Source organism: Phalacrocorax aristotelis, chromosome 6 (assembly GCF_949628215.1).
Source record: "Phalacrocorax aristotelis chromosome 6, bGulAri2.1, whole genome shotgun sequence".
NCBI lineage: Eukaryota > Metazoa > Chordata > Aves > Suliformes > Phalacrocoracidae > Phalacrocorax > Phalacrocorax aristotelis.
Genome location: NC_134281.1, coordinates 44,117,411 through 44,142,409, shown reverse-complemented (window position 1 = coordinate 44,142,409; position 24,999 = coordinate 44,117,411). Strand labels below are relative to the sequence as shown.

At 39.6% G+C, this 24,999-nt stretch overlaps 1 protein-coding gene across 17 annotated transcripts in view; it reads right to left on the bottom strand.

Moving 5' to 3' along the window:
* Positions 1-638: 638 nt before the first annotated feature.
* The window catches only part of DAB1 (DAB adaptor protein 1), a 483,333-nt gene continuing 458,972 nt past the window's right edge, over positions 639-24,999 (bottom strand). For 11 of the 17 annotated variants that reach the window (XM_075097522.1, XM_075097519.1, XM_075097518.1 and 8 more), the window contains 8 exons: positions 21,066-21,122; positions 18,474-18,536; positions 17,231-17,339; positions 14,416-14,964; positions 13,470-13,597; positions 12,474-12,545; positions 3,544-3,595; positions 639-3,348 (listed from right to left, as the gene is read on the bottom strand). In XM_075097522.1, coding sequence (XP_074953623.1) covers positions 3,311-3,348; positions 3,544-3,595; positions 12,474-12,545; positions 13,470-13,597; positions 14,416-14,964; positions 17,231-17,339; positions 18,474-18,536; positions 21,066-21,122 — 1,068 coding nt within the window. In that variant the 3' untranslated portion in view covers positions 639-3,310. Of the gene's footprint in view, positions 3,349-3,543; positions 3,596-12,446; positions 12,546-13,469; positions 13,598-14,415; positions 14,965-17,230; positions 17,340-18,473; positions 18,537-21,065; positions 21,123-24,999 lie in introns of all 17 variants that reach the window. The other 6 variants (XM_075097528.1, XM_075097527.1, XM_075097532.1 and 3 more) reach the window with 4 other exon arrangements.

Below are 24,999 nucleotides of genomic sequence, written 5' to 3'. Positions count from 1 at the left end.
GCAAAAGCTATGAAACAAACTTACTGAAATTATGCCTTTTTAAAATGTTTTTATTCATAACAGTATTACATGGTGTGTTACATAAATTAATGGAAAAATTCTAAAAACTGTTGATTTTTTTTGTTGTTGCTGAATGCGTTATACATAAAGTTAAAAATAATGTGTCCATATATGTTAACAAATGGTCATTATCTGAGGTAAAGTTAAAGTAGGTTTAGAAATGTACTGCAACAGTCATTTTATCTTTCTCATCTTTATTAAAAAAATATGTGTCAGAATGCAGAAATAAAAATGAATGAAAACCACGGAGTAAACATTTTTGCAAAGAAGGTGCCCAGTACGTTAGTAGATGAAAGGTTTCATCAGACACTTGGATGACTACGATCTATCAAAATATCTTTTCATGACAGGTAAAGATCAAGAACCTACAGGGGATGATAACAGGATGGCTGGTGGGATTCCCTGGTTTTTAAATTTAAAGTGACGAATTTAGTGCTAGTGAAGGATGAAGGATTAAACAATTGCACAAGCTGGGTATTTTAGTTATCTACAATACTGGTACAGTGCAGAGGCCTTCCAGACCTCTCAACTCAGCATCTCAACCATGACAAAGACGATCTAATCATACGACAAGACAATTCAGAATTCGTTTTTATTTATGAGCATTGGTAAAGATAAGACAAAGGTCCACGGTGATGGTCCAGCTGTCTCTCATGAGACACTAAAATCCCAGCCTCATTCCCTCGGCACCTATTCGCTGCAAGGACTACAGAAATGGTCTGCTTCCTACAAATATGACGTCAATGGATCCTCTGAGACATAAATCTCTTCTTTGTCCTCAACGTTTTACCCCATAACTGGAAATGCACTGACAATACTAAACCTCAAATGTCTATAATAAACCAAAATTGCCTTTGTGGCTCTGTATGTAGGACAAAACCCAAAAGAGCCAGTGAGGAAGAAAGTAGCACCACTGTGCAAATTGGGAAACTATTCTTAAAGAAATGTCCTTCAGAAACACTTTTACCTCTGCTTTTAATCCTGAAACACTCAATCCACCAAGTTTTAATTCATCTTCTCCGGTTAGAGAACTTGATCTTCCTTCTAATGGGAAAAATAAGATTCGCCACAAAGCTGTTTGCACATGACTTAAGGAATAAGCATCAAATGACCGTCAATGGGGATGAAAGTTCTCTTCTCTGCAGGTTCATTAGGTCTATTCACAGCTAATTTTTCATTCACATACATTCTGCAACGCACATTTCTCTAATTTCTCTAATTCAAAATAAAAGACTGGAATCATGTTGTGAGATTTGGTTGTACGTATCAACAATCGCAGCCCGGTTATTCTGTCTTCTAAACCATTTTTAGCTTATAACAGAGATGAAAGAAAGTAAAATATTTATAACTCCAGGCCTATTTTAATCATGACAAAAATGTAAATCCTAATGTGTCAATTTAAAAACAAAATCTGCACAATAACCCTAAAAACTGATTAATCATTTGATTTCTTTAACCTTTTTTCCTTTTTCTATTTTTTCCTTTTTTTTCGGTTTTTTTTTCTTTTTTTTTTTCTTTTTAGTGTTAAACCACTAAATTCAATATACTGTAACTGCATAGGAACATCAGGAAAACACATTTGACCTGTATAACAATTCTCTGTAGGGCAAAAATATATAGATTCTTTATGAAAATCATGTGCTAAACATACGAACCCAAACACTGCACTTTTGCTTCATAAATGTAAAAAAAGGAAGTTTTAAACTCTCTTGTTCTGTGTGTAAACAGTTTGATGACTTCTATGCAGAGGTTCTGGAATCGCAAAGGAATGTCAATGAAATGTGATTTCTTGTAAGTGGAGTATGTCCGTGTGAAAACTAGATCATAAAATCATGTGTTCCCATTAATTTCACTAGTCGCTGACAAGCTGACTGCTTTTGGCAAATGCACTTGAGCTTCAGCCCATTATCATAAGCATGTGAAAAAACGTATGTGATGTGAGAACCACAACCTGGGTTTGCCACACCTCCCAAGCGCTGCAACTTGCTACCTTCTCTACTGTGTAATGGCATTAGTAAAAGAATTTTTCATAACATTTATATTTACAAAAAAACTGGCAATTTTCATTCAAACTCCTTAAAGCCATTTCCCCTTTAACATTTAAAGAGTTTAACAGTAAGATTTTTTTCAAGTTATAAAATAAAAATCCCATTTGATTTTTCTGATGTACAAAAAGTGATAAAGATGAACAATTTGATCACAGAATCAGTTTGTTATTCCAAAATCCATGCCATCCTTGTCCCATTTGTAAAGTCTGCTTCATCCAAATTCCTAAACCAGAATCATACCAGTATTATTTGGCAAATGATTTTTTTTTTTCATCAAAAATGGCACACAGAGAAGAAAACACTTGTCTGCATAGCATTACAGCAGCAAGATACTGAAGAAACAAAAATATTCCTTTTCTGCACTTCGTTTAGAATTTCCTAGGAAATACTGACTCTTTTGTCTTTCTTCAGTGGGACTCGATGTCCTTTCTCTACCCACAACATGAGTATTCAAACAGAAAAGCAGCATTTCTTCCTCATGATGCGCTAGAACTTAAAGGTCCATTTGGCAACATTTCCAGTCAGGATGGATAAACAACCGAGTTTTATTCTGTGGTTTCAAGTGAGGAATAATTTCCGTAGGAGGCGTTTTGCTGTTAGATCTGTCCCTTATACAAAACTACAGAATAAGAAATAAAAAAAAAATATGACACTGCCAGTATTTTTTTTGTTGTTGTTGTTCAAATACGTCTACGCAGGGGAAAAAAAATTCAGGATCAGCCTGATGTAAATGATGATGAAGAACATGTCACCGTGACATAAAAAGTGCCGACTTGCGCCCAAAAGGCTGTTGAATGATGCCACTGCTACATACAGATTCTGCTTTTTGCTCAAAAGAAAAAGAATGTCTAATGCTCAATAAATTTCAGATGCTCATTATTTATATGTGGCATACAGAAGATAACAAATGTTTAGAAGACCGAGGAGTAAGATTTCCTAGTCTGGATACCCATGACTCGTGGGGATGGGGCTGGACTTGTGGTATGATAAGCAGGGAGAGTTTTTATTTTGTGCTGCCATAGGAATCTGCCATTGGTTGCCAAAAACATGTCAGGAACACTCGTAGAGCCAGTCCAGGAGGGCAATCATCTCTCCTTGTCAGACAAAATCAATTGGAAAAAAGCATGAAAGCCAAAGACCTGCCAGGTTGTTGGGTGTTGCTTGAGTCTTGGAGCACCACAAGCCTGTAACAATGCTATTTCTTAGGTCTGTTGATCTGGGCGTAGAGAGGTTCTGCTTCCTGAGGATAACAAAAATAATATAAGCGGAGATGTCTCCAGACAGATTTCAGAACATTTTTAGAACATCTGCTTGAGAACAGCAATACCTCATGAGTCAAAACCCAAAGGAAGTGTTTGTGCTTCCTTGAGTGATCATGGCACCCTGGTTGAATTGTGAAGAAAACGTGACATTATTTCAGAAAATGAATGCTTACTATAAATTTCCTCTTCCAGTACTGGCGATGCACCGATGCTCAGGAGGTATTGCTGGGCATGGACGTATGGAGAAATGAAATGATATTTATATGACTAGATGTTTTGAAGTTTACAGGCCAGAAATGTAGCTGGCATAAGACGCTGTTACTTGTACCAGGCTGAGACCCTCCCCACCCCAGCAGCACAACAGCAGAACATAGCTGTGAGTTTTACACAAATGATGGAGAACAACACTTGCAGTCAGAAACCACTGCTGAAAGCTGAGCTGATGAAGCTGTGATGGGATTTAAAATAACAATATGAGTTGCCTATGAAGAATGAGGAAAGCTAGCTCTGTGCAGTTTGATTAGGAGTCTATATAACCATTAGCACAATCATTAAAGCCGGGACGAAAGCATGTCAATTTGCTAACAGATACTTTCTTGGGAATTTCCTGGATGCGGGGGAGAGGAAAATGCTGCCTTGTTCTTCAGTGTTGCTTCATAGCTGACACCCTGTGCTTTAATACTACGTTCATCTTGGCTGCAGTGGGAAGCAAACCATCCACGGACCCTGGAATCCATTCTACTTCATTACCAGAAACTAATTTATTAAACTAAGAATGACATCTAAAAAAAGAACAAGACAGGCAGAAAGGCTAATTAATGCCATACTGCATTAACTCTCCACAGCTTGATAAATATTCAAATACCATGCCACGACGTTGAATTTAACCAAGTTAGAATCAACTCACGCTATAGCAGCATCAGCAAAAGCTGACTTTGAGCTAGAAAACTCTGAAGGCTGGCAAATTGGCACTGTGGAGCACAGAAATGTCTCGCAGAGGATGCCACAAGATTTTAATCACTGCTTATAAAAATGACGCTGCAGATGAAAAAAACAGGCCAAAGGTGGATCCCTAGGGCTACATTTACTCAGTGTTCATGGGTGCCTGGCCAGTGCTCTAGGCTGCGACCCGTCCCGCCTCACGGTGCAACTCACGTTGCATAAGGAGCAACACAACAGGCCTCCTTCCAAAATATGACCTGCTTCCTATGTGCCAAGGAAATTTGTCTCTTATTCCTTGAAATGACTACATTTCTGGAGCTTGCAAAGACTCTGCTTCCCTGTTTCCCATCTACATGAAGCCCTGAGTACACTATGAGCATTACAGGAGAATGAGAGAAATCCTTTGGAATGATTAAATAAAGGCTGCTGAAATTATCCCCAGCAAGAAGCAAATATATTTTGTGACCTTGAAAAAACAAAGGTAATCAGAAGAGATGACTGAGAGTAAATAACTGCATTTCACATACTGTGTGCTAAGTCCACCTATGCCAATTTTCATGTACTGCAGACATGAAGTTGGCAGAATGATCTATCACAGCTAGTTCAGAGAAAATCTGTACTAATTAATGTGGGAACCTGACACACACCAGGCCATTCTTCAGGCATTTGCTGAACCTGAGGTGATTGCAAAGGGAAGTGAAAAGGAAGGAGAAGAAGAAAAGGGGAGGGAGGGAGAGCATCCCTTTGGAACAAAAGATGTCAGTTTTTCAAATGCCTTCGGGGAAAAAAAGAGCTTTTCAAAATGTCAAGCCTGCTTGTTAGAGCTGTCCTCAAATATCTTTAAGATATGCAGATGCGCTGAAGTAACAGGTGTCCTAAGATGTCACTGAATTTGACATCATTGAGAGAGGAGGAGGAGTTCATCACTGGTCATCAGCACTCTCAAGAACACGAGGCCGCCTTTAGAATTAGAAATTTCTTTTATACATACCTGATATTTATCTGAACATACACTTTATGTGGCAAAGGCCTGATTTATATTTTCCTTTTAGTAGACCAGATCATTTTGACTGAAAAATGTACTCTTATGCCTTCATTTTAGCTGATTTCCCCCTCCAGAAGCTTAAACAAGAAATTAATTGCAGTAATTGTGTGCAATCCTCTCAGCCAAGTTTTTTTGTAATGACTGAGATTTGTTTTCTAATATTTTGAGGTAATTCAAGCAGTGCATCTTGCCTGTAGCCCAACACTGCAAATGGTATCTGTAAAGTATTGGTAATGATACTCAAAGAGAGCAAAAGGGCGCAGAAAGGGACAGAGAAGAGGCAAAAGGAGAGCCGACTGCTGCTGACTCTTGACACAGATAGCTTCCTCACAATGCCAGGCAGGGGGGTTTCACAAGTATTATTTTGAAGGGTCTTGGAAGCAGAAATAAACTCCCTTCTTTTTGCGTATGCCACTCAAAAGTCACAGGGAATGTCATTAAAAGGCAGGTGAGCTTAACTCTTCTTACAGCATCAGAGTCATCTCACCGATGTTTTCTGCTTTCTACTTCTACCACTGTGTTAGGAACAGATCTGGAGGGAAGGAAATGAAAGAATGGGTCTTTGTCAGGAAAAAAAAAAAAAAAAAAAAAAAAAAAGAGGAAAAATTAAGTAGCATACAAAGCTTCCAATTCACATGAACACCTTGAATCTTGAAGTGTTTTTCTTTCTATGCAATTGGCCCAGAAGCACTTCTGATGTGCTTTCATCAACCCACAGGGAGAAACCAAGAAGGCATCTGGCAGCACCTTTTTTTTTTGCTGCTAAAACCACTTGAAGGCTTCTATCAACTTTAGGGATATGCAATTTCTGGCAGATGTTTGAAAAGTAAATGTTTTCCTTCATGTCGGGAAGCTGATATCAAAGTAGTGTTTAGCTATATTCTCACATAGTAATGTGGCTCTTTACACTGAACAGTAGCCTTTAAATAATGAGATATTGGAGGACAAGAACATGAATTCACAGGTCAGGTACCTGACCAAAGTGCCAGGTTGCAGTAAGGGACCAGAAATGTCTGAATATACATGCCTCAAGTTAGGGAGCTAAGTATTTAGGAATCTACAAGTAATTTGTATAAGTGTTGAGTTATGAACTCTCAGAATTAGTTGCAAAAACTGCAAAAGAGAAAGTTTTCCCTATGTATGCCACATTTACATATTCCAGAGATACTTCACGCTTAGAATCAGTTTATTCTTCCCATTTTAAGGAACATTTTGCACAATAAACAAGACTGTAGAAAACAGTAAGTTTTTCTCGTATAGTACGCTACTGCATGAGGTAACAAGGCTGCTGATGGTTTTGAATAACATTATGTAAATACTAGAAGTAAATTTGTACCCAATTTGAAGATATTAACATCTGCTGCCCAGCAGAATTTATCATTGGAGAACATCTCTTGAAAGATTCAGGCTCCACTTGGGTGTGTGTACGTGAGCTCCCTCACAAAACATAACATGGGACTTGGTTAGGAAGAAACTATTTTTACATTGGCAGTCCTTTCATTATGGCGAGGCACCCTGCTATGTGCAAAGCTTCAGGCAAGATGTACTGAATTGTAGAGGTGAGGCCCACATAGATTTCTTTGCCCTTTACAATAGGTTCTTCAGCAATGGTTTTACTCCTGGTTGACTGATCTCAAAGGGCAGGCTCAAATGATAGAGTTTCATGAAATAAGTGTGCTGGAACGCCAGCCAAAATGAGAATCTTGTGCTGGGGATGCAAGTGAAGGGAACGGGAGTTCAACGCGTCTTCTCTACTGCATGCTGACTCAATAAAATAGCACATAGTAAACTTGGCAAGCGGGAGCCAAATTAAGTATCTCTGGTGATAAGACAGGTAATTCCTATTGACCCCATAACAGCTAGTGGCTTATCTTTGTTATTTTTGTTACAGTTAGCCTCTATTAGCAGCATAAATACAGTAACCTTCTAGTTCAGGATTATGACTGGAGGGTGCCTCTGTTCTTTCTATAAACCTACCTAGGAATATTTCCTAGTCCCAAATATCTAGTTTAATTATTAGCATTTTAAAAGTCTCTGTCATTTTAGTACCCATATGGATGCTATACATCCATAAGATGAAAAACAACGAGAACTACTCAGAAAAATGAACCCTGCTCCATCTCAGTCTCTGCATAACAATGAACTGCAGCAAAGAAACATGCCTATTATTTCCGGGCCTTTTTCCTAACAAAACAGTAGCCACACAATTTTACTTTCCATCTGTGTATCTGCCAATTCTCCTTCATAACTTTTGAACCCAATGGCCAATTTGAAGCAAATTGTTCAGAAGTCACAGAGATACTACATTACTGCAAGTGCCTTTTTAAAATCAGTTGTTGCGCAGAAGATAGGGAACTTTAAAATGACCTCATTACAGAGAAAGCTAGGAAAGTTTGTCCCCTAATTGAATTGCTGGATTGCCAATCAGCAAGTACACGGCTCTATACAAGCTACATAGTATGTTGTCTCTTGTTCAGAGGACGAAGTTGGAGAAATGGAAGGGTACCTGGCTTCTTCAAGTGGGCTTGGAGACACTGGAAGAGGTGAGAAACGTGTGTATGAGCTGGTTGTATTAAAATGGATAGCTCAAAGGGGATCTTAGCAGTGGAGAAGGCGGCAAATCTGTGGGATGCCTCTGTTCACAGAGCAGCCTGGATTTCTCTGGTCTTGCCCCTTCAGATTCTCTGGGAAATGTGATAATGAACAAACGAGCATGGGGCCTGAAATGACAACTTTAGGGTTACTCTGGAATGAAGCAGTACTTCCCAAACTGTGATCTCTTTCCAACTGCACAACCCTATCTACTTCTCCCTCAGGTTCACAATCTTGCTTTGTGCTGTGTCTTTAGTTTGAGAATGATAGCTCTAGAGCCTACCGGCAGAATAGATCACCTATAATAATTACAAATTTCTCTTTGAACTCTATTCTGTTGCTTTTGAGCCAGATGAATGATGGTAGCAGAACCTGCAAATAAAACCTTTGATATTTTGAGCCCATTCAGATTCTTTGTGCAACAGAAAGCAGACAGAAAGCAAGAGGAGGTTGCAGAATCAGCTTAATACGCCTTCCTGAAGCTTACCAAGCTCCCAGATAAGCCAATGCTTTGTCCGTAAGTTGCTAATTTCTTTCATCTTTCTAATAACAGCCCACATAAAGAGTTATATTAGTCCATCCTGGAGCTGACTAAGATTTATCACTACGAATGGCACTTGCTCAAAGATGGATGATGGCAGAGGGCCACCAAAGTACCACCAAAAGCTGATAGACAAATATTCTAATGAACTGTTGCTCTCCTGACAGTGCTGATAGCATCATGAAGGGTGTGACATATTTTGAGGGCTTATAATCGTCTGCACACATTTCACAGAAAAACTAAACAACTTTTTGAGGAAGATATGCTCTAGCCACAAATGTTTTGAAGGTTTCCTGAGAATCTCTTGTGAAAGACTGCCAGCGCAAGTCTTGAACTGGGCAGCCTATCAAAAGAGCTGTGTTTGTTCCAGCATTTTAAATGGCTTTTATTGCAATAATTGTGGTACCAAATATCCCCGTATTCTTTTTCAGAAGTTTCACCCTGTTGCTAATTTGCCTTCAAGAACCAGTTCATATGGTCCATATGGAGTTAGACCACATTTGTGATACGTAATCCCCGTATTCAGGCTGAATTTGTTCTTTCCACAATCAGGATGTTTTGTTAGGAGATGCTGACCAACATAACTACAGGTATCCGAAAAAGCCTGACAACAGAGTCAAAGTTTGCTCCTCTCCTTCCCTCTTCTCATTTCTATAGCCTTTGCTAAGCTTTCAATTTTATAGCCTCAGGTCTTCCTAGTGTCTTGGCTGCTAGACCCACTGCTGAGGCTGAGTCAGGGCCTGAGGCTGAAATACCCCCAAGAGCAGAAATATCCGCACAGGCAGGGTCTGCACCTAACACTATCATTCAGGCTGACTGGGTGCCCTGCTGCAAAGAGGATAACCAGGTGAAAACTCCTCTGTTCAGGCTTCTAGCTTTCATTAAATAAAAGTTCAATTTGGTAGAATCGTAGCTAAATACAGTCCTTTCCCTCTCTCTCCTTTCACCATAGTTACCCCCCACCCCAATCTCTAAATACAGCAGTAGTGAGTAAACATAAGCCAGCTGAAGTTGGTAGCCTTATTATACAGTGTTCTCCTCACTTCTGGAAAATCACTATCCATCCTCAACGCCGCTCATGAACAAAGGGAAAAAAACCTAATATAAATCTTGCTATGAATAGCTCTGCAAATAGTTAATTTTATTTCACCTGTGAAAGTCAGGCCTGTCTGCTTCTTATCTCCAACCATAAAGGGACAAAAATGCAACATATCCATAAAATGTCACATTTACCTACTAAGAACCCATAGCTATTTGTAGAAGCGTGACTTAAAGAACAGGTACTGGTAGGATGAGGACTTTGAAAGTTAAACTAAAGATCACAAAACAAAGAGAATTAAAACAGAGAGAGGAAGCTAGTAACTGAAAGATGCTTAACTATTTCTACATGAGAATATGGAGTATCAGGAAGAATCAAGAAACCAAATTGCTAAGGTACCCTGAAAGATCAGGATACAATATACTAGGCAGGTGAGCATTCTGAATACATCAAGAGAAGGTAAGGAAAGATACTATATGGGCACAGCCAATTTCATACAGATGCTGGGAACAGATATATTTGAAATCTCTGAACACAATACCATGTCACGCTCCTGAGAGGTCCATTAAGCTGAGTTGTATACTGTGCTGTTCTTGGTGTGAAGAACCATGTTCTAAAGAGTGAAGTAATCTCCCATCTAACACACAAAAGTGGCTTTTAATGCAGACTCTGATTCTTTTGTACTACATGTTTCTCCCCATTAAGTTTCTCTCCAAATGCTGAGCTCAATACACAACACAGTAGTAAGTCCTGAATTGATAATTTTCCATGGAGATTAGACTTTCTGTTGCTCTGACGATACCAGGCTTCAGAATTAGATGGGCTGGTTTTAGCAAGTGGATTTCCTACGGACTGCTGCTGAATGGCACTGCACAGAGGCACAATGATATTCGTGTAACTTCACTGGATTGAGGCTTTCTTTTTGTTCAGCTTCCTGTTCCTGCCTACAGCTTTTAGGAATTACTATAATACGATAATCAGTAACATTATTTAACACTTCCCAGAATATATTTCTGAGAATTATACATATTTTATGCAAGACTCGACAAGGATTAACAAAAAAAAATAAACAGAAGAAATATATGGAATCACTAGTAATATACTGTTCTTATAGCTCCCAGAGACTCTCAACAGGTAAAAGAATGTATTTTACTAAGCGTTATATAAAAGCAGAACAAAAGGAGTCCCTTGCTTGACTGCCTTACACGGTAATATCCATTAACACACTTAAACTACTGTTTCAAGTTATCTCCAGAACTCCTGGTAGGTAAACATATGTGATGCTAGTTTACAAATGATGCGAACTATCTTTGTGATAGTCAGAAAATCAGAAAGAGATTGTATCATTATTCTCTCTGTGATAAATTTCAGAATTACCCTGACTACGATAAACTGCAATAAACAAATGTATATGGGTTTGGAGAATGTAGGACTTGGATGAAAGTCAAGTTCTCTTTCTTCATCTAGGAAAGAACTCTTGAAATGGCTTGAAGCTGGCATAGCCAGCTATGTCAGTGCTGGCCAAGGTCAGGCAAAGGCAAAGCCAAATTACTGTATGGCACCATCCATCTGCAGAAGCAGTTCTTGCTGGAGTACAATAACCAACTGATGCTCTTGCTAGAGCAGCTCACCCCAGCTTGACTCTATCCTTACACTGTCATTTTTAAACTCAACGAGACACAAAGCTTAATGCTACTTTTGCTTTAGCCCCCAAGAGCTGAGCGTTACATGGTGAAGCTAAAGTAGGGGGAGATGCCTTCCCACAGCACCGCATACTATTAAGAGATAATCTTATTACTCCCAAGTGGATCAAAGCTAAGTTACTGTAAGATTTTTTAACCATATTTGATGTACAAAGTAAACTGACTCCTAATGAAACTATTATTTTTGAGTTGAAACCAAATTACTTCGGCTCAGAGTAGGCAAGTCACTGGTAAACACTGCAATTTCTGTAGGAAAATAAAAAGGATTCTACCATTGTTATGGATTTGCTCCAGGAGCTCTGTACTGAAGCACAGAAGCAGTATCAGATCACTTATTTGGGTAATACAAAACACGAATGGCAGACAGGGAGAAGATAATGAAACATATCCTTCAAATAGTAACACTAGAGAGTATTTGGATGGAATAACAATGCTCAGCACTCATAAAACTTTGTAGCTTTACTGTCTTTTTGGTAAAATATATATATTGTATTGAAACAAATCACAGAACATTCACTGGCAGCCACATTTTCTAACGTGTTCTGTAACACAGAAGATGAAAAGATCATCTTTCCCATCTGCCTGGATTTAAATGACTTACATTTCATTAATAACTTTTAAAACATCAGTATGCCAATGGTAATATGAATGATCATAATTTTCAGATGTTTTTAATTTGCAGTTGGAGATAAAAATATACAAACCCATTTCAATACTTTTTACATGCAGATAATAAATGTGCTGCTTCCACTGATTATCACATTGATTTAAGGTAGAGGTTTTCATGTACCATTACATAATTTTATTTAATGTTTGTTATGTGTATGGGTAAGTTGTCTTATCCCATTTAATATGTTACACCTGACTAAAGGCCAGAGTGGATTTGATAACAAAAAATGTTCTGCCTAATACATTGGTAGTAATGACTCAGTTTCCCTATTTTGCCTTAGAATTTGAACACGAAAGTAAGTCTACATCTCTTTAAAGCATGCAGGCAGCTGAAACACACATATTTGCATAAATTGCAACACTTAGTGAATGGCAAAAGCCATGCAAACCACTGAGCATGAGGAGTACACTGTGGATAATGGAGAGTAAAAACAGAAGAGATGAAAAGGAAAAACAAACCATGCATCCATGAAAGCAATGGTAGGCACTGGTGGAAGGATAAGCGAGCACCTCAAGGTGTAGAGAAAAAAAGGACAGATACCTACCCCAACCTGCGCTATCTAGCTACCGACCTGTGGACTTATAGTATCAGCAGTTGGCTCACCAAATGGATCACTGTTGGATGAGGCCTGAGACCCATCAGGCTAGAATACAAGAACATAACACCTTTTTTTCTCAACAATAAGAAAGTGAAAGATCAACATGAGGTTATTTTCATGCTGTGGGCATAACAAGTACATCCTATCTCATGAAAATCAGGAAGTGAGACTTCACTGATGATATGTTCTCAAAAGCCATAATGGTTTCCTATAGCTGATGTAGGCGGGAAAGGACCACACCAGTATCTACTGGAGCCCAGGCAGGAGCCGCCACTGACTTCAGAAGGTACTGGATCATACAAATCAGAACTGCAAAAGGCCTTGAAAGCCAGTGAATCTATGTGAATCAGAAAGAGCCCAAGCTTGCGTTATTTTGTACCTTTGGGTCCTTTTTTTGTACAGACTCCCTGTTACCTTTGGCTCAGTTAGGCTCTTATCTGCCTAAGATACTGTGTGATTTAAACTCATGGCTTGGATAACATTTCTTGCTTTGGTCCACTGAGTCTAAGGCAAAGAAATCACATACTGAGGGCCAGAACATTTTGGAATGTAACTAGGCAAGCAACTGGGATGCAAGAATGTGCAAGACATCAACCACCATCTTTTGACACAAAAACTCTCACATCTCCTTCTGCAGCCTCAGCATGTATGTTGTTTTACCTCAGACTCCCTCACCATCAACAAGTGAATGCTGGTATGCTAAAAAGGACATTGGATACAACTAACATATATAACCTAACATATGAACTCTAAGTTTGTATCCAATATTAGTATATATCAACATAACTGTCAGTTTTTTAGCTATCAAAACTGAACTGGGAAGTGAATGCTGTCTGCAGCTCCCCCTTAAATACCACCCAGCCCTATTAAAATAGCTATTTCTGATACTACCAAACAACATTTAAGTAACTGCTGTCTTTTCTAGCTAAAAAGAGCTAATCAGTGTTTAGAAACCTTGTTGCTACTCACAGCCTCTTGCTCCTCACTTTTGCTTGGGCTTTCAAACCCCTCTTCAAAGAGGTCATCTGCAGCAGGATCACTGGTATGAGATGCTGATGATTTTGATGGAGAACTTTGTCTGGGTGCAGGGGTTGGAGCTGAACAAAGATTAAGGCAACAGCAATAAAATATATATCTGTTAATTCTTTCAGAAAGACAAAGCAGCTGAACATTTGCTCATGCTTTAGAGCCCTCAAATTATTTTCTGACAAGAAGCTGTAAGAGGTAAATTTGAACACAGAAGTCATTATCAATTCCATATATTTGATTTCATTCAGCCGTCTCCAAATTAAGTTTGGCTGCATCTGGCATATGTCTTTAGGAACCAGGGAGACGCCACTACATTACATTACGAATGCATGAGTCACCTGCCCTACGGCAGGTAAGCGAAACAGAAGGTCTCCTGCTGGCCCCTGGTAAATCTGTCCCTCATGAATTCCTCTTTTCAGCAATCTGCAAAATCCCCCATCTCCATGCTATGAACATGATAAGCTTATTTTACAGCTCTTCAAATAATTTCCTCACATGTCCAATACACCAAGGTATTAAAATAAATACACAGCCCCTAATTTCTGCAAAGTATGGCTTGAATGGGACATAAGTGAAACCATTTGTAAGGCTGAATGTCATGAGCCTTTTCCAACTAGCTTGCATATCCCTAGACAGAACATATATTACTGTCTTCTTAGAAATTAAATTTCAGACTGCAGCTATTGGCGCAGTTGATTTCAATGGCCTCTGAATCTCCTCTCTGATACTTTTCTTTATGGCTGGAACACATTTAATACGCTAGACCATGCATGAAGGTTCCCAGTCCATATCTGTGTTGCAATTTACTGTATAAAAAAAAGAAGAAATGCTTTGAGGAGCAGTCACGTCTCAGGAGAGGTATGGCTGAAAGCATATAAATACTCACGTGAATTTGTAGATGGAGTCGTGGAAGTCACAGGAGTCAAATTTAACTGAGAGATGTCAAAGTCATCACAATCATCTGCTTCCTGTGCCATCCCAACTTTGTTAAAGTAACTTGAGAAGGCCTCTGAGGTACAACTGAGGGAAGGCTGATCTGGTTTTCTTGATGGCACTGGTGGAGGCTGAGCCATCTGGAAATCTTTAAACATTTCTTTTCCCATTTTCTGTCTGGGCCTGTCTGTCTGTGGACTCGATCTGTTGGAATCACTTGTGGGTGGAACAGTAGCTATAGGAGCAATGGTACCTTGAAACATGGCTGCTTGTAAAGGCATAACAGTTTGTGTTGGCATGAAGGCAGTTGGTTGGAACTGACCAGCTACAGATTGCCACGGTTGCTGAGTAGGAGGAAAAATACCGGGTTGGCCCCATGCTATCGGCTGTCCTCCCTGCATCACCTGAGCAACTGGAGGCTGAGCACCCATGGCCAACTGCTGTTGAACAAGTGGTTGCTGTCCCCAGAATGAGGGCAGAACAGCTCCCATGGCAACATAACCTACAAAGAATAAAGAGAGCAGGGGGGGCAAAAAGGATGAAATATTTTAACACTTCTATCAAGACTATGCAGAAAAATCTACACAATAAATTAGAAACATGGAGGCTACATTAGTGTTCCCAGAGCTTCAGAACACTTAAAAGGAAAACTGAAAGACATGGTTGAATTCACATCACTGAACAAATACTTGTATACAAACCCACAAATTCGTAGATACTGGCAATAATCCTTGCCCTCATCTGAACACAAAAGTTGTCCTTTTCCTCAGTGAGTACCCCCTTGGGTCTGTGAAAACTTGTGTGCATGGACCTCATCAGCAGCTAGCTGTCTGGCAGCTCCCTTCGCCAGGGCTCTGCCAAAGCACAGCTGGGATCAGTTTGGTCAATCCACTTACCAGAAGCACAGCAGCTCCCAAAACATTCCCTAAACTCATGCCCTTGCAGTATAACCCTGCTCCTCATCACTGAGCTCTGCAGGCTCTTCTTACTACCCTGACTCCCCCCATCCTCTGCCTTTCACCTCTGCCTGTCCCATTCCTCTCAGGGCAGGGATCTCTGGGACTGAACATGACTCACTGGGTCAGGCTGGGATGTAGTTCATCTTCCCAGAGAAGTCCATATGCTGCTAGAAAATGAGTTGCCAGAGCAAGCAGAGGGAAGGAAGAGGACACCCAGCACTCCCTCCCTTCTGCGTAGCTTTGCTGCAGTTTTTCGTCCTTTTTGCTTTTAGTTTTTGCGGGGGAGAGTGACTCCAACACTAGCCAACTTCTGCCAATGACATAGAGACAAAACTGGTTCTAAGTTACAGGGAAGCACCTTCACGTATGTTAGATAACAGCTCAAGGGCCCTCTAATGGCAGTGCAACCTTCTTGCAAGAGAGTCTGTGCTACCTCTTCTGAAACACAGTTCAAACCGCTGGGACTCTGAAGAGCAAAGCAAGTGCCCCAAACCGCATAATAAAGAGAGACTAATTCAGGCTTAAAAAAATGACATTTGGTTATTACCCAGTTACTTTCCAAGCTACCAAGAAGTTGTGTAGGAATTATATGATCTGGTGCTTTGCTATTTACAATAATAAAAAAAAATCTGAAACTAAAACAACTGTAAAAATGTTATAAATTAAACCATGTAATACAATTATGTTCCACTGATGTAAGTATTATGCTTTACAGATATGCTGTTTCACATTTAAATTACGATTTACTGTTAATACTTCACAATATGCAACCTCTCTTTTACTGTCAATACTGTTGGTTTTAAAACTCCTGTTTGTAACCTGAGCGTTTTTCTGAGCCCTCCTGTAGTTTTTCCCCTTTGCTTTCTTTCTAGGCTGTTCTGTAATGCTAAATGTAAGGTTGGTTGCAAAACCATAAAGGGAAAACCCCCAAATAAAAATAAAATAGAAACCAAACTTTGAAAGACTAACTTAATGAGTGATGAAAGAACAGTAACTCGGGAATATACCTATTTCAATAGATGGCTATGATGGATTCTCCAGATGTCCTTTTATCTTGCCCCCACAGTAACCTCATCCAAGCAGCGAGGACTTTCATCTGACATTATCCCCAAACACTTCACCATCAGTGTAACCTTTCTGAGATGCAGTGGCTATTCTGATGCTACAATGCAGCCCATCAGAGAAGGAGTTAACCAATTAGAAAGTCACTGCTGAATGATTCAAGGCGCTCCTCCTCCTTTTTTTTTCTGTAAGTGGAGCTGAGAGTGCTGCTCTTGCAGTGCTCTGAGTATCCCAGGGAGAGATCAGCAGTCAAAACCACATGCCTTGCATGTCTGCAGAATGCTACACAGCTTTGAATTTCGAGCACTTTGAGGAACACAGAAAAGTCTAAAGCACATATCAGGATTTGACTAAGTGGAATACCTTTGAAACGCAACCAAATTCTCCATGTCTCATTCTCCACTGGCGATAGCACTGACTACCATTGCTACTGCAAAGAAAGCAAAGCTAAACTAAACGCTTTTTTTCTCTCTTGCTACTGCACCTAGAAGGTATGGTATCCAGAGGGCTGAACTGTGGTTGAACTCCCAGTGACTTTTTCTGGCTTTTTTTTTAAATAAAATGTGGGTAAATTCAAAATAATGTACACTTTGCTTGGTAAAGACTTGTTTGCCTTGCCCTGCAGTACTGTTCTCAAAACCCTTCCCCACTTCCACAGTACTAACACCCTGAGTACTGAAATGCAAACCAGAGCTGAGAACTGATCACAAAATTTGAGTTAAGTTCATATTTCCCCAGATTTCCTACCTGAGGGTACGGCAGCAGTGCTGAAAGGTACAGAACCAAACATGTCTGTACTAGCAGGAAGTGACTGGGATGAAGATGGGATAAAGGCATCACCTGGAGTAGCAGGAGTCTGCAAGAAAACAGGAATAAAATACAATGATGGCATACCAGCTGCCGTTTCTGCAGCACACACTTTGCTGTTACATCATCTGTAACTCAAAAAATACAGGTTTGGAGGGAAGAAAGAGAAAGAAAAAAGAATGGGAAGATGTAGAAGGAAAGGAGCAATAGAAGTAACAGGATTTGCTGGAGACAGGAGAAAAAGAAAATTAGAGGCTTTGTACCAAAGGGCAAAAAAAAAAATTGTCTGGAATACAACGCATGCAAAATATTGACATAATTTCTTTCTCCAGAACATACAGACTTGTGATTCTAGGTGATGGGTGACAACCAGTAGAGGCAGAAGATGAAGGCATTAATGTAAGAAACAGTAAAGGCAAATTAAATATCTGCAGGATTTATGGAAAAGTGAATACGTATTGCTTCCAATTAGCCAACACGACCAGAACCATAGGTCTACCTTAAAGGAGAAATCCAATCTAACTGAGCAAGCTAAGGATGAGGAGACAGGACTTTGAACATCTAGTCCCAGACACGCTCCAGAATGCCTTGGAGATCTGAGACTGATGACTTGACAGTGCCTCAATTTTCTCAGTATATTCATACCCCCCTACAGCTTAATGTAAGTTTCAAGAACTTTATAGGAAAATTATTGTTTTTTCATTTTCTGATGCAGAAGAGCATGTTGAGAAAATTTTCTTTGCCCTCAAAACACATTCAGCCCTCTCTCTCTTTACTCTTCCTTCCTTTAACGGCAGTTCTGGGATATGTACAGGGTGGAACTGAAGAGACATGATTATAGAAGGCTGTAACTGGGTCTTCCTGCAGTGCAGTGGAGAGACAGAGTGCAGAGAAGCACGCACCTCTGATAAACACCAGGGAAGGAGATCTGCAGCTCAGGTTATATCTTACATGACACCTAGCCCTATATCAGAAAAATAGAAATTGAGGATATTTTTGCACATCACCACGAAGCAGGAACTCCACGTTCAATTTGATTCACTTTTATTTTCTTGCAACATAAAAACTATTTTGAAATCCTCCCCTCTGGAATGGCTGATGACCTGAATTGTAAAGGTGCTCAATAAATGTGCTGAAAATAGCTTGTAGAAAAATGCGCAGTTTGGTTTCCCTGGATACTCACTGGGGGGGAGGTTACATCAGGAGGAGTGGACATGTCCCCAAAAAGCTCTAGTTGGGTAACAGCCTGTAAAGAGAAAAAAAATTATCCATTTATTTTTGAGGAGAAGAAACTGTCAGTTAACTAGCTACAACTTATAAAGTTAACTAGTAACAGCTAGGAATATTAATCCCCCAAAAGCCACGTAGGCCTCAAATGTCAAGTCACATATGGAGGAAGCACATGAGTTCAAGCTATGGGATTTTGATATCACTGATGGACCCAAATAGCCAGCAGCTGATCCTATAAAATGATTCCATAGGCAATTGTCCACCATAAAAAAATTAATAATGTGTGAAAAAAAATATCTAGAATGGGACTGGATGCATTACTGCTCTGCCCTTAACACCAGTGAGCACCAAGTATGATTTATGGCCAGTGCTTTTCCCTGCTTCCTTTTCCAAACCCCCATTTCAAGGTCTTAAAACACAGCAGCAGACTGTGGAAGTAGCAGAAGAATACAGAAGGGAAGGGCTTTTAAAGTGCTGTCTGATTTCCCCTTGCCCAAGGGACAGGTGTGACCTGGATAAGTGGACTTGAAGGAGGATGCTCAATTGGGTTATGGTAAATTTGTAGCTCTACATTTAACTCATGCTACAAATGTGTTCTCAGGGCACCCTTCAGTTTGGTCTCAAAATAGGTCACCCATACAGGTCTCACCCAACTGGACCAGAAGAGAAAAGCACTTTCTTAATAAGGATCACCTTGAATGGCTGCATAATCAAAGCTCCTTCACATATTCTGGAGTAAAATGACTCTTTTCCACCTATTTGCATCTGCGAATCAGTTCAGCTGGAGTCCAGAGATGGTAAAGCATGGATCCCTTATAGCTTTGCAGAAAACCTAAAACCCATCTACTGTCCTTATCGGGGTGGCTATTCTGGAAAGCTGCGATGGGAACTGAAGAACTGTGCTTTCTCCACTGCCTTTCTTTTGCTTAGTGACTTTCCTTCTTCCCTGTATCATACTCAATCACACTCACACATGTGGGAAGCTGCAATTCTTAATTCAGTTCACTGAATCTCCTCCCCAGCTTAGACACACAAACATTGCAGCCTCCTATCATATAAATAGGCTTGAAATTCAGTGGAGACTTGACCTGCAAACGTAGCCAACACTCAGCACTTTGGGCATTAACCACACTGGATGGTCAGTCTTTACAACCTACCGAAGGAGCAAGATTGCCCTAAGATTTTTTCCCACCCTCAAAATTCTATTATAAATGACCCTTTAAGAAATAAGATTATCTTTCAAAAAATAATAATTTCAAAGGATTATACATTTTTGCAGTCCAATCTCTATACTCATATAAAAAAGCAATGCTACAATCACTTAGACTTGGAATTTCTCTAGCAGCTTGGATGAGTCTCAGCTTTATGTCTAATGATGCACCTAGGGATGAATTATTTCACATTTCCTCACATCATGTCTTATATTAAATAGATCACATTGCTTTAGTGCTATGGCAATAAAGATGCCAGGTGACACCAAAGTACAGAAAGACCTGCTTTCGCCTAACGTCTTCAAATTGCTTGTTCACCACCATCCCTAACTCTACCATTTTCCTGCATGACTGGTGGGTTTTTCACTGTTTTCTCCTCTCTGGCATGCTAAGAAATAGCATGTGTCCTTTCAAGGAGGTCAAAAGCAAAGGCTCCCCCAGTGCTTCCGTCCTAGGTGAGGAAGCAGAAAAGCAAGCCCGAGGGGATGTGAAAGGGCAGGGCACACGTGGTTACACAGACTAAGAGGAAGTGTAAAAAGTAAAATATTATACATTTCATATCAATACTGAAAATTGATAGTACACTTTTAAGCTCAGGATTATATGATATGTATTTGAAAAGTGGCAACTCAGGTCTCTGTCCCTCAATACCCCTGTAAAATGGGAATACTACTACTTTCCAGAGTGCTTCAAGATGATGAATCTTTAGACACTCTTTACAGATATAATTCTCTTAATAGAAACTCTGTGGATGGATTTTTAAACAGGCAGCTGGAGGGAGTGGTACAAAAGCTGACTTCACTATTTGTTGTAATAAATCCTCACTCACAATATTCCCCAAGGAAAAGAAATATATTTACAGGGGAATTATTTCTCAAGGAAGAGAAGCCCGATATGCAACAGGAGCTATAGAACTACATCAGAGGATGTAAACAGAGACTTCATGGGAACAGAACTTCATTGTTTACTTACTAGGGACAGTCTTAAACAGCAACACTTAGAGGCGGGATTTTAAAGTCCCAAATGGTTCAGCTCTGGATTCTACAACCCAATGCTCAGCCTGAATAAATGAATGCAACTTCTCTGACATAGATGTAGTTTTATGCGTTTGCAGCACATGAGATTCTGGACACCAAAGAGTTGTATTTTATTTTCGTGATTTCACTGTCACTACAGAACTGATTTCACCCATTACACTTCTTTAAATTATTCACATCTGATATTAGCTATGTTCCAGTGAAGTTAAACCCAAGCCGAACATTTTGAAATTGCACTATTCCTATAGATGATTTAATCTATATTTCCTTAAAACATTTTTAGTGTCACAACCTTACCTGAGTGACTGAAACAAGACTTTCATCAATGTCCAGCAATAAGTTTCCATTCTGCAGCTGTAAAGCATGATTTATGAAATGAAATGAATGATTTATGAAAATGACATGAATTTCTGAGCATGAAAATGATAACCTCCATAATTATTGACTTCACTATTGAAATGAAAACCCTTTCCATCTTGCGGTGAGCACAGATATGAAATCATGCAGTCAAAAGAGTGAGTCTGAATGCTGCTGGGATGTGGGGCAAACATACACTGTATTTGTGCTAAACCTCATCTTCTGGTGTATCAGGCGATTTCACTGCTTGCATCATAACTATTTATTTTCCCAGATATTTATTAATTCAGGAATAAGGATACCCAGTGAGCTCTGATCCTGCTTACATTAATGGAGCTTTTCACTGGCTTGGTGAAAGAAAGGACTTAACATACTCAGGGGAAAGAAAATTTGAGTTTTGGACAACAAAAACTCTAAAGCAATTATTGGCAGAAAAACACAGCTTCCTCTTAACTAGGAGAACTATAACATCAGTGCAAACATATTTAAGATGCGTATCTTCTTTCCATAATAATTTTTAAAATTACTTAAAGTCAAGTTATATTTAAATCTATAGTTTGTGTGTGTAAATATACGTGGGAGTATACTGCCCACACATGCATACATATCTATATCCATTTACATATTTAACACAAATTATCACTTCAGTGTCCTCAGAATGCTAAATTTCAGATAGCATTTATTGCAGTGTTGAAGACTATTTCTTAAAAAACCATAAAAGCAAGTTATCAAAAATCAAATCTTGGATAACTGAGAAGCTACGTACAAGTTATCAGGCAGTAACCCTACGCCATCTTAAAACAAAGAAGTTTAAAAATCCCAGAAACAGCCCATAATGCTTTTTTTTCCCCTCATCTCATCACAGACCTGAATTTAAAAGAAAACAACCCAAACCAAAAACAGGCTGGCAAAAGGCAGAGCTAAATGAAGAAGATGCCATTGTGCACAACCAGGAAAGGACCCAGTCCTGCACCTCTTTGTGCTGACAGCGTGCCCCCCCCAGCCCCAGGTAAGGAGTGTGAAAAAAGATGTGTCCAGTCATTCAAAGGACTTCACAGACCTTGAAAATATTCTTAAAATGAGAACAGAAGGGTTACACCTTCAGGAAGGACCAGTTTTGGCCAGTAGTTAATCACTTTCTGTTCTGACAGCCCCTTCGTTTAACCCCCCCATCCTCCAAGCATCCAGGGATGCGGCTTGCATTGCTCTGAAGCAGATCCTGCCCCCAGCCTCACCGATCACTCTGTGAAACCAGCTGAGAAATAACCGTGTCTCAGCACAGAGGAAACATGTGTGTAGCATTCAACAGACCATTAGAAATTCCCACCTGTGCTACAGCGGGACCTTGCAGAAAACATTTGCCCAACATGTCACAGCACATCCCCAAGTGCCCAATTATCATGTAGCACTTGAGCTGCATCTTCCATCAGCTCATGTTCTGCATCACACACTGGTGAGGAGACACTTCCTAAGGGTGAAATATCCCTGTCTATTAGAGCATGGAACAGCCTGCAACACAACTGTGCTGAGGCTGCAGCACGCCTACTGAGGGCAGAATGTGGCCCTTCGAGCCCTCCTCCAGTTCGGCTTTTCGATACAAAGCGCTTAACCTTCACAGTTAAAGTCAACAATCCCTCCCTCCTCCCCCAGTGCATGACAGAAAATAACCAGAAGCCTGGAAAGATGGTCCAGTCCTTGATCTTTCTCTAGTATTTCTGTCTGTGGATTTCTCCACAGAGTGATGTAAAAGCTTGCTTTAATTATTCAAAAATGCATCTCCTTGAATATGAAAACACCTCTACAGCTTAGTCAACCAGGAACACACCAGTCACTTGCAACCAGCCGCGTAGACCAAGGAGGAGGGAAGAGTATTAATCCTTGTATCACGGTGACATTAGACCTGTAATGAATGCTCCATCTTTCTACACAGGCATGTGACAAATATTGTAAATCTTTTAAACATGAAATATGTAAATCTGGCTTCTTAAAGCAGTAGCAAGCTTTTTAAACCACTCCAGCCAGTAATGAAATTTCTCGTGACACTTTTCACTATTCACTAAAGAAAAACATATTATCCAAGAGCTGGAGAAAAACCAAGAGTACAGAAGCAATGATAAGAGGTAAGTAAACTGCTGTTTTCATAAACCTGAATCAAAACCAATCCACCTCCACTACAGTACTCCCTCTGATGGCCAAGTACTCTGAAAAATATATTTTCTAATCAATGCAACAGTTCAGATTTTAATAGGGAAATCTAAGACAGGCCTCTTGCACTCATAAAAATATGAAGCACCATACTTCTTTCACTCCTACGTATATAACAAGTCAAAATATTCAACTTCCTGTTATCCAGCCTGGTTATACCATAGGCAAGGGATCTACACTGACTTACAGCATGAGACAATGTGCTTAATGTTGCTGTACTTTTGCAAACAAGATGATGAAAGTAGTGTCTTAAAAAAGCTGAAATCTCAGAGAACAAAGCAAAGATGGTGCTTAAAAAGCACTGAAAAAATACACAGTAATTAACTTGTACTCTGATTCAGAGCTCAGCACGTAAAAAAAGAGTATGAAGGTTACTAAATATAGCAAATAACCAGCAATTAGTAATTAACCTTTGAGCTGGGTATTAGCTATTCAAATCTTCTGAGACAGCAGAGGGATTTAAACTTGGTTTGCTGCACTCAGGTTAAGTGCTGTACCACTCAGCCCAGCAGACACAAGAGGGATCATCAAACCACGCTGCCTCTCTGCATTTCCAATTCCCTTTTTCTAACATGTATTTTACAGTGGAAGTCCAATGAAAATGCCAAATGATTAGTCAAACTAAAGATTTTTTGTTTTATTTTGGTTTAAAATGTAAATATTTTGGCTATGACAAATATTTTTTGTGATGGTTTGAAACGTTATTTTAGTTAAGCAAAGCTCCAGTTATTTGCACAACCTTATGCAACAAGTGTTGATAATACTATGAGCTCCATGAGCTGCAAGCAGCTTGCTTATAAACTACAATTCATTCCAAAAACCAATTAGAACTATAACAAAGGAGCATGTCAGAATCGTGACTAAATCAACCATCAGTCAAGCCATGTCTACTAAGTTGAGATGCACTGAAAACATCCAACAGACATATTGTTTTCCTATAAATTACTGTTGGATTAATGAAGTAGCATGATAACTCAACAAAGAAATGCTGAATTACTTCATAATCAAAGAGAATACACTGAAGAATAGGTGTGTGAAGAAAAAATTGTCGATGCCTTTGCAATCTTCAGGCTCCTACAGATCCCAAAGATCCTCAGATGCCCTAACACTTCCCCATTACAGAGGTGATGGCAGCAACGATGTTACCCTCAACCAGATCTACACAGGTATAGCTGAGCACAACCTTTTAGTTGCAAGGCTGCTGTGAACATTTAGGGTGGTTTCCAACCAGTACAGGCCACATCAGCAGCATGGACTGCCATAAAAGTACACTGATTGATTTGTATCCAAAATACATGTATTTGGCATTTGTCACTTACACAGGATTCAAATCTAGTGCTCAGAATCCCATGGGACATGGGAACTCTCCTGTTTAAAGTTTCTCTTTTCAGTTTCATAGGATAACTCTTAACTTGTCAGGAGCATTCTTCTTCAGATAATCCTTCTCCTCTGTATTTTTATTTGAAGTAATAAACCCAAATACTGGCTTTTGAATGATGTACCCAACTACAGGGCAGCCCTGAGCTTCATTGTATTCACCGACTGTCCGGTTTCCTTTGTTTGTTGACTGGGAAGTGCTGGATGTTCCAGTTAAAAATGCTGTTAGTCAACCCTGCGCAGCTAAAGAGGTGGGATGGCTAAGACTAATTGACATAACAGATTATTGAGG